The sequence below is a fragment of the Delphinus delphis genome, chromosome 10 (genome assembly GCF_949987515.2).
Source record: "Delphinus delphis chromosome 10, mDelDel1.2, whole genome shotgun sequence".
Lineage (NCBI taxonomy): Eukaryota > Metazoa > Chordata > Mammalia > Artiodactyla > Delphinidae > Delphinus > Delphinus delphis.
The window spans coordinates 89,479,149-89,493,072 of NC_082692.2; the positions used below are offsets into that span (position 1 = coordinate 89,479,149).

The 13,924-nt window shown below is 36.5% G+C and overlaps 1 protein-coding gene across 1 annotated transcript in view; it reads left to right on the plus strand.

Annotated features, from left to right (window-relative positions):
* Window positions 1-13,924, plus strand: part of CNTN6 (contactin 6) — a 232,932-nt gene that overhangs the window by 77,217 nt on the left and 141,791 nt on the right. The window contains exons 2-3 of the mRNA XM_060021501.1: window positions 5,649-5,775; window positions 11,684-11,859. Of these exons, the coding sequence (XP_059877484.1) occupies window positions 5,649-5,775; window positions 11,684-11,859 (303 nt within the window). The remainder of the gene's footprint in view (window positions 1-5,648; window positions 5,776-11,683; window positions 11,860-13,924) is intronic.

Here is a 13,924-nt window from a genome sequence, read left to right on the forward strand (position 1 = left end):
AGTTTATGGCATTCATATTCTGTTCTATAACTAAAACCAACATGGTTCTTAAGTGGTAGTTTTATATTTAAATGTATTCATTGTGCATCCTATTCCTCCTTCATTTTTTTTTTTTTTTTTTTTTTTTACGGTACGCGGGCCTCTCACTGTTGTGGCCTCTCCCGTTGCGGAGCACAGGCTCCAGACACGAGGCTCAGTGGCCATGGCTCACGGGCCCAGCTCCGCGGCATGTGGGATCTTCCCGGACAGGGGCATGAACCCACATCCACTGCATCGGCAGGCAGACTCTCAACCACTGCGCCACCAGGGAAGCCCCCTCCTTCATTCTTGAGATCTGTATATTGGTTCATTTTTACCTGGATAGACTTCATTGTTAAGTCGTTTCTTTAAGAGTGTTCATTTATGTTATATTCCCTGAGAGTTTTCTGTTTGTTTTTTGATGTTAAAGAATGTTGAATGTCATTAGATTCGAAAGCTCTATCAGTGGGTACTAACAGTCATGTCACCCTCTTATTCAGAATACTGTAGACTTTCCCTCACTGTCTTCTGGTATAGAATGCTAATGCTACTATTATAAAATCTGAAATTAATCTGATTTTATCTTTCACTCTTTTAAGTAATTTTCTGTTTCAACCTGGTCTTCTTGCAAAGTTTTTCTTTAAGTTTGAACATCAGTCACTTAACTAACACGTGCTTTGGTGTTAAGTCCTCTCTCTAAAATGACTCTGGAATGTGGTGTATTCGTTCAATTCACAGGAAGTTTTCTTGCTAATATCTTTCAATACATTTGTTTGTCTATCTCAGTGACATCAAGGATCTTTATGTTGGATCATCTTTTATCTATCTTTCTTATCCATTACCTTCTCTTCCCTCTTATCTGTGTTTTTTTTATTGTATTCATCACAATTATCTCTAATCTTCTCTTTATGTCAGTAATCTGACTTTTAGTAGGTATCTGTTTTGTTTCTTGCCTATTTTAGTTGATTTATTAATTCTTTAATGATGCTCTTTTGGTTGCAATTTTTATGTTTAAGTTACATCCTAATTTATCTGATGCTATAGTTTGTCTTTTTCATCTTGCCATTGAGTTACATTTTTTGAATTCAGGTTCTTACTCTACTGTGTGAAAAATTTTGAGAAATTTCCTAGGATTCCTTGAGTTATATTTTCTTCTAGATTGGATATTTTGTCTATCTTTGGCAGGCTATGTTTTTCACTTTTATTGTTGCAATATATGTCCATACTTACTATTCCACTTCTTTTCATTTGCTCATACTTGAGGCACTGTGTGCAGACAACTCAGTCATTCCTTTATAGAAAGGGATATTTTTAAATGCTCTTCTCATCATATCAAGGAACTGTTTGTTTTCTTCCTTTTAGCTCCATTTTGGAGGCTGAATACCCACATATCATGAGTACCCCCATTTTGTAGCCTGAGGGAATACTGGGATTGTGGGAAGCTCAGCCTTTAGCAGAATATCTGGGTGTTTCTATTTTAAGGTTTTTTTTTTCTTTTTTCTTTTTTTAGTGGTTTGTAGCAAGATTATTGGTGGAAGAGTCATAGGTATACTTTATTGGGGAAATGTGTCATTTTTTGGTTGGGCTTTAGAGATTTTACCAAGTGAATATATAGGTGTGAAACTATTAGTTTGTGAAACAGAGTCAGCTTTACTATTCATGCTTCTCTGCTTCACTCTTTTTTCTCCAGGAGCCCTGTCTACTCCTCTCTTCAGCCAGAAGAGAAAACAGATTAAAACACACTATGCATGTATATACAAATCTGCTTAACTCCAGAATTGGAGGTTGTTATGAGAATTCTCAGAATTTTGTCATTTCACCAGTAAATCTCACAGAGGTTAGGGATGAGATTAAGACGTCAAGAACTCTTTTGCCCCTCTGAGCCTGGACAAACTCTTCTTATGCACAAATTTTTTTTTCTGTTGTTTCTTTGCTTATTTTGATTATTTTTAAGCCAATGGCATTGGAATTTGTCCCTTTTCTTATTCAGACACTGTTAATTTGTTTGTTGCTTATTTATATTTATAATTCCTTGTGCATTTCATTAGGTACTAGAGTAAGGAAAGTCTGTATTACATGTTTAACTCACTCTTTCTCAATCAGCCTTTACAAAAAAACAAAAATGTAAGATGTATTGCTACTTTATAGTTAAGAGTTATAACTTGTCCAGCATTATACAGCTAATAACTGTCTGCACTTCTAGGTAAATAATGGAGTATACTAAAATTACAATTTAAGATAAAGTTACTAAATTAATATTTTACCTGGGTGCAAATATCCTGTAAGAAAGAAATAGATCTGAGTGGATGGTGAAAACAGTGAGACAATCAAGATGCCTAAGTTTAACTTCCTCCTATTTCTCAACGCAGATGGTGAATTTGGAAAAGATGATTCAACTTCCTGGGTTTTAGTTTCCCTTTCCCTGTGTGTAATAATAATAAGGATGATGATGATGATGACAATAATGATGGTAATTTTCACAATTTGATGATTATACATTTACATGTACCAGGCACAATGTGATATACTTTATAAGTAATATGCCATTAAATCTCAAAATAACCATCTGATATACAGAGTCTATTTTGTCAATGAAGACTGCAAATTTCACAAATCCACTGAAGCCCATTTGATTCAAGGGCACATGCTATTGACCACTAGCTCTATTGTCTTTCCAAACCAAGAAGTCTGGCCTGAATGGTCTACAAAAGACCTACCAACTTTGAGATTCTCTAGAGCTGTGGTTGGTATCAGAGGAAATGACCATGCTCATACATAACCCTCAGGTACAACTACTAGAGTTCTGGACTGGGTGTCCTAAAATTAAATCCTAACATGATGAGGCTTTTGCTTTATGTATTCATTTGCACATTTTAAAAACACAGAATTTAACCTAAAACATAAGTACCGAACTGTTCCTCCTCCTTTCCTCCAAATCTTACTTTCTTAACTATTCAGTGCAAATGCCATGAAGTGGGGCTCTGTAAGGTAGGCATACACATGAATGTGGACGATGAGCACCACAGTAGCCCAGCATGAGTTGTTGGAGCCTAAGAGTGGTGAGAAGGTCAGGCATGCAGGACAAGGGGTAAGGCAGCGGTGGCCCAGTGGAGTGGCAGAGCCCGAGGAAGGTGAGAAGGGCATGCCCTTACTGAGGTGGCCTGGCACAGGCTATCAGAGTCTGAGAAGCCTGAGGAGGGTTCCATTGCCAGGAGAGGGTGGTGAAGGTAGAAACCTGGAAGCTAACCGAGTGAGGACAGAGTCTCCACAGGGAAAGGGCATTCCAGGGTGACGTGTTAGATCCTCAAGGATGTGAGAAAGTTACCCACTTTGGAATATAACCATGCACAGATTGTCAGAGGTCAAGAGGAAAGACAGCATCCTCATAGGAGGGAGACTCTGCACAGGGTCAGAACATGAGTGAGGTGAGGAGGTAGGAGACAGCTTACAAGTGGTGTCAAAGAAGGTATGGGAGTAAAACTTGCAGCAGGTATCAGAATCTGTACAGGGTGAAGAGGAGCTTCACATTGGGGAGAAGGTGGTGACAGTAACTGGAGGTTAGTTACATACAAGGAGATTGAACAAATTCATAAATACACTGAGAATAGTGGAAACCAGGGTTCTCACAGCTGGAACAGGGAGTTAAAAATATAGACAGAGGACTTCCCTTGTGGCTCAGTGGATAAGAATCCACCTGTCAATGCAGGGGACACAGGTTCGATCCCTGGTCCAGGAAGATCCCACATGTCGTGGAGCAACTAAGTCCGTGAGCCACAACTACTGAGCCTGTGCTCTACAGCCCACAAGCCACAACTACTGAGCCTGCATGCTGCAACTACTGAAGCCAGCGTGCCTACAGCCTGTGCTCTGCAACAAGGGAAGCCACCACAAGGAGAAGCCCGTGCACTGCAACGAAGAGTAGCCCCCGCTTGCCACAACTAGAGAAAGCCGGAATGCAGCAACGAAGACGCAACACAGCCAAAAATAAATAAAATTAAAAATATAGACAGAAAAAAACCTATAATAAACCCACTATAAATCACCATAGATAGATAGAAGTATGGAATAAGAATATATATACACACACACACATATATACATATTTACATAAATATATGTCTGTATATAAAATTATACATATGCATACTTATATATATTCATATGTGTTTATAAATTCATATAAGTATCTATATGTATTCACACATATAATCTATAAAACCTACACACACACACACACACACACACACACACACACACGCACACACTGAAAATCCTCAGAGCAAGAACACCTCAATAACAATAAGTACACTTAGTTCCAGATCATGGTTTCTACATACCATTCTCTAATAAAAGGAACAAGGTTTGCTTAGGGAAAAAAAAGACTACTTTGATGGCTGGAACAGGAGAAATGCAAGGTGATTCTGCAAAACTTTCTTGTACCAGAAAGTAAAGAATAGTATAAAGAATGACAGGCACATGTCAAAAAGATGAAGAAACTAGCTTGACTGGCTCCTGCTGGCCAAATCAGTGATGATTTGGGCAACAAAGTAAATAGTAATGCATTATAACTTTAATAAAATAAGAAACGATGGATTCACAGTGATAGAGTAGATCATACTGATAGAAATATATAAATAAAAAATTTAAATGTTCAGTAAGGAACAGTATATTTTTACATTGTCTCAAAGTCCCTAACCACAAAATGTTTACCAATTATAAAGGGGGGGGGGAAGCAATTTTATAGTGGAGAAGTCTAGCAGGCAGCAGCACGTTAACCAAGTGATCAAAGTTAACTTCAGCAGAAATGGGACAAATAGAAGTCCTGCACTATCTGGTAGGATACAATCTGAAGCATACAGCATTCCTGAATCTAACTGTAATGAAACAGCAGACAAAGTGGTGCACCCAGTGGGTGAGGGGAATGGAGGGACAAGATGGGAAGACAATGTGATCAATATACTCTGGCTGGTGGGGACCAGTCTTTTTCATGGTGATAATTTTTAAAAATAAGAGCCAGTTTTCTCATTGGTTTTATTACTGTTTTTTAAAATCTTTATAGACCCTTTTTATTACCCATACCCTCAGCACACAGCTCCTACCAGGACCCCTACCCTGTCGACACTCAGATAAGCCCAAATTGAGTGAAACTTTACCAGATCAGTGCCTTGTAATTTTCAAAGGTACCAAGGTGAGGAAAACCAAGGAAAGACTGGGAAATTGTTCTGCATTGAAGGAGACTAAGAGGAGAAAACAACTAAATGAAATCTGTGATTCTCTACTGGATCTTTTTGCTATAAAGGATTTTATTAGGGAAAATGGAGAAATGGGATCTGAAGATTAGATGCTAGTATTGAATCAATGTTAATTCCTTGATTTTGATCATTTTATCGTACGCTTTGTAGGAAATATAAACTAATTTATTTGGGATGATGTGGCATAAATTTGCAAAATTACTCTAAATGGCATGGAAAGAAATTTTTTGTACCATTTCTGAAACATTTTCCATATGTTTGCGATTATTTCAAGATAAAATGTTTTTAAAACTATGTATTGACTTGATGTCTAATTCAGACTTGCATTCAAAACAGGGTCAGGTTTTTTCATGTGGTGTAATTCTTTTCTTTTTCCAGGTGATGGTCGTTTGAGCCGTCCTATTTTTACCCAGGAACCACAAGATGTTATTTTTCCTTTGGATGTGTCAAAATCTGAAATCATCCTGAATTGTGCTGCTAATGGTTACCCTTCACCCCATTATAGGTAAAGTTCTACTTCTGAGTACCACACTGCTTGTTTTTTTCTTTGTCTTCGGGGTAAAATATACACACAATAAAGTGACTTAATTTGAAGTATACAGCTCAAAGAATTTTTACATAGGTATACAGCTGCGTGCCCACCACTCAAATGAAGATATGGACATTTCTGGTACGGCAAACTGTTCCCTCATGCCACTTGCCAAGTGATGACTACCCCACCCCCACCCGCAGCAACCACTATTATGACTTATTGATTAGGTCTGCTTAGAACAGTTATTCTTGAGATTGGTGCCGTGCAATGCCATGTTATGGAGAGAATTGACAGAGGAAAAGAAAGAAAGAAAACGGAAGGAAAGAAGAAAGGAAGGAAGGAAGGGAGGAGGGAAGGAATACAGGAAAAAAGAAGAAAAAATAAAGGGAAAGGACAGGAAAAGATTTGTTTCCCCAATATGAAAGACTATAAAGCACAAGTTCATTTTGTACTCCCTTCCCCACAATTTGGAGCCACTGCCTCAGTTGCCCCATATACAACACCTGTGAAAATGTTCCCCTAAAAGGAATTAATCCAGATGGAAACTTTATTTTATCCGACTAATTTTTGTGGCTCCACTGACATGTTCCATCACCCAAAAAGCACTGGTTTTAGAAAAACATGTTGAAGACAGCTATGTACCATCTAATGCAGAAAAGGAATTTTCATTCTGGGCAAGTAGAAAAATATATATTTGCTCCTCACATATTACCTCTGAAATAATAAGGCAGAAAGTTCTGTAGTGTTTCAGTTCTTAGAATATTGCAGTAAAGGCAGAATCTGATCCACCTTGTGGGTGGACTTCACAAATTAAAAAATATATGCATGTATATATTATGCTTATATAAATCATAAAGATATTTTGTTGGTAAGAACTGCATATGCAGTGTGAATATAGGAAAAGTAGAATAAATATTAAAATCACTATTGATTTTAAAATCACTATTGGCTTTGGGATTTTAAAAGCATTTTTTTAAAGTCTTAATTTTTAGTAGTTAAGTTAAATCATCACACACAAAAAGCAACAATTTCAGTCCATTTTGGCAAAATAAGCGGGCTTGGCGTGATTTTTATGTTCCATTAAAAATACCAAATTTCTATGTATAATTACTTTGATCTTAAGATTGTCTAGATTAACTAGCTAAATGACTTAAACGCACAAAGTTAAAGAGAACTCTCCTTTACATTGTATTTTGTCAAAAGAACTTCAGAATTTGTTTTTTTACAACAAAAGAGCTGAAAAACTGTGTCTTACTACACTTTATTAAAGCTTTCCTATCCTTAGGGCACCCAAACCAATAAAGTCCATCTGGTTGATGAAGATTACTTAGCTTATAAATTGGTTCACCCAGTTCATGGTTGGTGGTTTGTTTTCCTTAAATACAGAGTTATCTTACTTAATTTAAAATTTGGTTAAATATATAAAAATGTGATTAACACATTTTTCAGGATCACCTTACAGTTTAAGTTGGAATTTTATTTTTGAAAGCCAATTTGATTGATCCTAAAGATTGACAGAATTTGTTAGAGAAAGGAAAAAAAAAGTATGAATCCCTATAAAATAAGAAACATTTGCTTAGTATAAGTAAGATAAATCATCAGTCAATCATGTACTTATATAAAAATGTCTATTGGCTTATTAACAGGCCAAAAGATATAAAACAGTGGTTCTCACAACAATTTGCTAATATTATCTATGAAGAAATACACTGAATGAAGAGATTGCAAATTCCAGTGTTGTGAAATGGCTTCTGTTTCTAACATACGTAAAAATTAGGAGGCTAAAGACAGGTAATTTAGCTTCTTATTTCCAATCCCCATGAACAGGTTTAGCTCGGCTCTAATATCATGGTATAAAATACTCATAGGCAAGAGGCTTTGAAAAAAGAGTGAGAACAAAACCAAGTTTTTAATGCTTAAATGCCAGACTAAGACCCAATTTTCTTGATAATAAAGCAAAGGGCAGAGGTATTTCAGACAATGCACATTAGCAACAAAATACAAAATTTAGTTTTAATATAATCCTTTCTAACTTAAAATTTTTAAAAAACATCGTAACTGTATTCATCTTAGATTGTGTGTGTGTATATGAAATAGAGGGACAATCTTTATGATTCAGAGTCTAACATTATTTGAGGTTATTTGGATATAGTGTGAAGCCATATTAAAGAGCCTTTGACTTAGATCCATTCCATATGTGACCTTGGAATAATCATTTCTTTCTCCTGGCATTGGATTCCTTATCCACAAAGTGAGGGTGTGGTTGACTTTAAGGTGTGTTTTATTCCTTTTAGTAAATTCCTTTAGCAAGTGAAATCTCATAGGAGAAAATAAGCAATATTTAAAGCAGAACTTTGGAAACAGTTTAAAAGTAACTTGCCTAAAGTCACTTACAGTTGGAGTCAACGCCTTCACAAACAGGATTTCAGTAGAAAACAAGAAGATACAGATGTCAGGCAAGTCGGCACAGAAGTTTTCCCATGGAAAGGATCATTCTTTATTCTTTAAAAGACCAGGCAACACATGGCAATTAACATCTAACCAGGAAGCTTTGTTAAGGGAAGGAAAATGGGTTATGCAAAAATGTACTTGGGTAGGATTGCTTATACTTTAAAAAGTTTAGGAAAATCAGATAGTAACGAGCTTAGTTCCAGCTCAGAATATATCTTTTATTTGGGAAAATGAAGGAACACACACACATAAATCATTTTTACGTTGGATACACTCTACCAGATACACTATCTTTGAATGTCATAGAGGATTTCTAACACATGTTCTCTGGACCTGGTCACAAGAGGAGGTTCCTTTCTGTAATTTAATCTACTCCAGTCACAAAGACATTCTTAAGTCTGGAGAAGCTCTAGGTCTCTGAGTAAAAATCATAAAAGTAGTTACTCTGCCCTTCTATTCTTTTTATTCATTTCTTCACTTGATCTTCTTAACAACCTCATGTGATAAAGCAGGATATTTTTATTGTGCAAATTTTATAATTGATGGATATGATTTTTGGAGAAGTCATTACTTGCACAAGCATACACAGCAAAGGAATGTCAAAGCTAGGCCTAGGACTCTTTCCACAGGATCAATGGAGCCAAGTTTAGTGCACATTACGATCACCCAAAGAGACTACTAAAAAATTGACATTTTTGAAGTTCTTCAAAGGTCTAGGGATGGGCCCAGAAATAGTGCTGCGTGTAATTCTAAAGGAAGGCTCAGTTGTGAAAAACACTCACGTGCACACACACACACACACACACACACACACACACACTCTCATGCATTATCACAGGCCAGCAAACAAATATAGCCCCCAGCCATTATATTCTTAACTACTCAATAGGGAAGGATGTTCACCAGAAAAAGTTCAAGATTTTAGTTCAAATCCATATGTTTCATGGAATTAATATGATATTAAGGCAGATGCTTAAAATAATCATCTATAGCATACTTCCTAGTTTGCATCATGGGATAATTCTCCTGGGCATGCAATTCTATCCGTAACGTTTGTATGACAATCACTTGAATTCATTAATACTATTTCTCCATTGATTTAAACATATTAATTAGGACAAAGCCCACACCACGACTTGAACCCTTGATCTATATGCACAGTTTAATAATCATTGTACCATAGTGATTAGAATGATTATGGGGATACTGTGAAAAATTCATTTGCTGCAGCTAAGCCAACAACTTTGAATTTGTGTTGAAAAACAATTACTGAGCTTAATTAGGAGCATATAATGATGACAGCAGTTATTTCAGTGATTGATTCCAAAATTAAAGAGAGCTGGCCAACTAAGTGCTGTATAGCCTTTGCATTGAAAATGAAAGGGAACACAAAGGTTAAAAGACCATGTAAGACAGTATTACAGTGCTGGCAAGGAGAATATTCGAGGCTTCAGATAGGCCTAAAAAATAATAGTTTTCTCCATTTTCTTCTTCTGAAATTAGAACAAGAGGCCGAACAAATTTCTCTAGAAAAAAATTTGGCAGATAGCTCAGGCAAATGAAATATACTATTTTTGACTGCTGTCTTTCAACTTCCTTTATTAAAATGAAGTTGAGGTGCACAAGAATTGGCTAAATAATTTAAAAGTGACAGAGTTTGTTCAAAACCTCTGGATGATTTGATATCTGGTCAATCACTTCTCATCTTTAATAGGGTAGATTACCTAAGTCCGTATTTCTTTTCTACTGTTGTAGATATTTGCCAGACTTTTTCCACGGGATGTTTCAGAATACTCCTAAAAAAGCCAATGACATCTGGAATAATGCTATAAAATGTCATTCCTTTCTTACAGTTAGCTACCTCTACCAAAATAAGGGAAGAAATTGCAAAGCTGGCATAGACCCTACAAAAATATGATTTGGAAATCGGCTATATTACATAGGAAGAGGCCACTCACTTGTTTTTCTGACTGATTATCTTAATTGAATAGTTTAAAACGGGCTTCCCTGGTGGCACAGTGGTTGAGAGTCCGCCTGTCGATGCAGGGGACATGGGTTCGTGCCCCGGTCTGGGAGGATCACACATGCCGCGGAGCGGCTGGGCCCGTGAGCCATAGCCGCTGAGCCTGCACGTCTAGAGCCTGTGCTCCGCAATGGGAGAGGCCACAACAGTGAGAGGCCCACGTACCACAAAAAAAAAAAAAAAAGAGGTTAAAATATCTCTTTTCTTAAATGCTTTATATGACTACACACAGCTTGTGCCCTAGAAATGTATCTGTTTAAGTATGTAGTATTCTTATTTCAAAATGTCTGAATATTTTGATGGAAGTTAGGGGTTGCAAGGTGGGGGAAGTGAGTCCAGTTAAAGATAATTACTGGCTATTCATTCATCTTAAAATGACCAAATGCAATTTCTAAACCATCTTACATTTCTTTGAAAATAAATGTAACTGTTAGGCCTTTCTGATACTTAATTCATGTACAAAAAGATTGTTGACTAATAGGTAAGCCAAGAAACTTTTTGCAGCCTAAAATAGAAACGTCTCAAACTGCATTTGTTTTTGTTAAGGTATAATTTTAGTTTGGCATTTCTAGATACTGTTGAAATATTTCTAAATACTGTAGAAATACTGAAAAATATTCAGTATTTCTAAATACTGTTGAAATTAATTTTCCTAGTAAGAGACTAACAGAGACAATCATGTTCTAAAGTACTCCGGTTATTTTTGTTTTGTTATCGGCCTCAAATTGGCATTGTAAAATCTTTGCTGGCTTTCTTTGTGCCATTTCTAATATATTTTTCTTGGATTTCTATGTCTAAATCATTTTTTTTTTTCTTTTTGCGGTACACGGGCCTCTCACTGTTGTGGCCTCTCCCGTTGCGGAGCACAGGCTCCGGACACGCAGCCTCAGTGGCCATGGCTCACGGGCCCAGCTGCTCCGCAGCATGTGGGATCCCCCCGGACCGGGGCACGAACCCGCGTCCCCTGCATCGGCAGGCAGACTCTCAACCACTGCGCCACCAGGGAAGCCCTGTCTAAATCATTTTTGACATTCAATTTTGCAGTATCAGTTGTGCGTGTTCAGGTATGGTACGTGTTATTTGAAAAGTTGCTACAGGAATAGGGCAGCCCGGTTTATTGACTGAATGTCTACTTTTTATTTCTCAAGAGTTCTATTGCCTCTTTGTACACATTTGGGTGAATGTTCATAATCTGTAAAGAGTAGAAGATCTTCAAAATAACATAGTTATTGATATCACAGAGCTCATGAAGACAATTATCTTTGAAGAAACTGGTGGGATATATCCACATAAAACCATGTTTTGTTTCATTTTAACAGTCTCAGGAATTACAGGTGCATGTTGTTTAACACAGGAGTGGTCAACCCTGTATATCAGAAACATGATTTGATTTTTTTTTCCTTGAAGGTGGAAGCAAAATGGCACAGATATTGATTTTACCATGAGCTATCACTACAGGTTGGATGGAGGCAGTTTGGCAATCAGTAGCCCCCGCACAGATCAAGATACTGGCACGTACCAGTGCCTGGCCACCAACCTTCTGGGAACAATTCTGAGCCAGAAGGCGAAGCTCCAATTTGCATGTGAGTTTGTGGGAAAAATCTATAATCTTTATGTTTCTAAAAATATATTTTTATTATAATCATAGTAGGAAAAAATCCAGCTTTGCCAATCACATGCTCTTTGAGAGCAAATATGAATTTATAGAGGCAAAAAGTTTTAACAGTGTGCATTTTGTGAATTCAGACTCCTGGGGATAGCTGAAATCTATTTCAAAAAAGGAAGGAAATATCAGTGTTATTGTATTTTGTGAATTATATTTAGAAATATCTCTGAAAGTTCCAGATATACATATTAAGATAAAGATTATATATATTACTCTTTTTTCCTTTTTCTTTTGCATTGGGTATTAGTATGCAGAGCACACGAAGCAAAAGCTGAGGGCAGAGATGTCTTTTGGGGGAGGCAGGTATTCTCCCAGGAAAAGTGATCATGCATCCACAGTTTGATGTAGGTGGAAATAAAGTAGTTGCCAAAGGCAGACTTTATATTAACTGTAACAATGTCCAGCTGCATCACAAAAATGTCATCCAAATAATTACCTTGGAGACATTTGGGGACATTAGCAGATGAACAACAGACATACTGTTCCTTATATAGTTTTTTTGTAGTGTTTCCAGGGGCTGAAATGTTTCATATTGGATCCAGGGAAAGCCTTGTTTGAAAGTAATTACATCTGTTGATATGGATGAAGTAGAAGCCTTAAATGTCTCCTTTGTACCCCCTCCCTGACCCAATCCCTACCCATGTCCACCTCAGAGGATATATCAGGGGCCAAAGCGTGAGAAGCTACTCTTTGCAGCCCTCATGAAAAGGTCTATGCTTCTGTTACTTTGAAAAAGTAATTATTTTGAAATTTAAAAAAATAAAATATATGTCCAAAGCCCACCTTGTAGAACTACTTTAGTCATCACTAGATATATAAATTAACAATTGGGTCTGTTTCCCATTGCAAATCTTGTGTTCCAAATATGTGTTCTTGTATTCCAAATATGCCTTGTTCTACACATAGTTCCCCTATGTTGACCATTCTGGGGTGGCATTGTTTCTGAATATGTATATAAGCATATTCAGAAATAAGTACACACACACATACGTATATATATGCATGCGGTCATAAATATACACACATTATACATATGTACATATATGTATGTGGTCCTATATATACACATGTATACATACACACAAACATTACTAAGTGTATCTGAATGTATTTATATCTGCAGAAATCAAAGGATAATGCAAAAGTTTATAGAGCTAAATGGAATCTGAACAAAGGCTGATGGCTGCTTGAACCTTACGGTAAAGATAAACACAATACTTGATGTCTGCATTTCAGCTAAGACCAGCACTTGGAAAAATAATAGCAAGCAAAATACTAATAAGAAACTTATTTTACAGAAGTAAACAATTGCTCCATAGACTGTCAATGATCCTGCCAAAAGAATTATATCTCCTACCTGGATAGGCGATAACCCTAGAAGATACACATGATTTGGATCAGATTGCATAAGAATAAGTTTGACTTTCTGGCAAAGGAAAACACATACAGCACATTTATTTGCTATACCCTGGAGTTTCTCTAAAGCTATGGATTCTATCCATTCTTGAAAATAACTGAATACTTAAGATGAAAATTAATGCACTATGCTTTACATGGCCATCTATTTCCTCCTCTTTGTTCCCCTTCTTAAACAAAAAATATATATTTTTATTCCCCTACATTATTTTTTCTCACCTTTTTTCTGCTTTTAAAAATATGTGTAACTAGAAGTTTTTCAAAGTTAAATCATATTTTCTCTTTGCTAAAAAAAGAGGAAAGGTTTCAATTAAGAAGAAATTGTATGCTTTCATTTGGATGAACGGGAAAATCAATTCTGTCCTTGCTGACTTTCTTGTCTCTTCACAAAATTTTCCTTTTTTTGAGTTGAAGGTGTGTGACTGTTGATCCCTAAAATCGTTTCTATTACTATTCATGCAGAAAGAAGAATGGCCTACATCCATTAGCTGATCTTTCTCCTGCAGACTTAAAGGATCTTATGTTCCAAGTCTTAAACTTGAAAACAAGAACAAAAACAAAAAAAG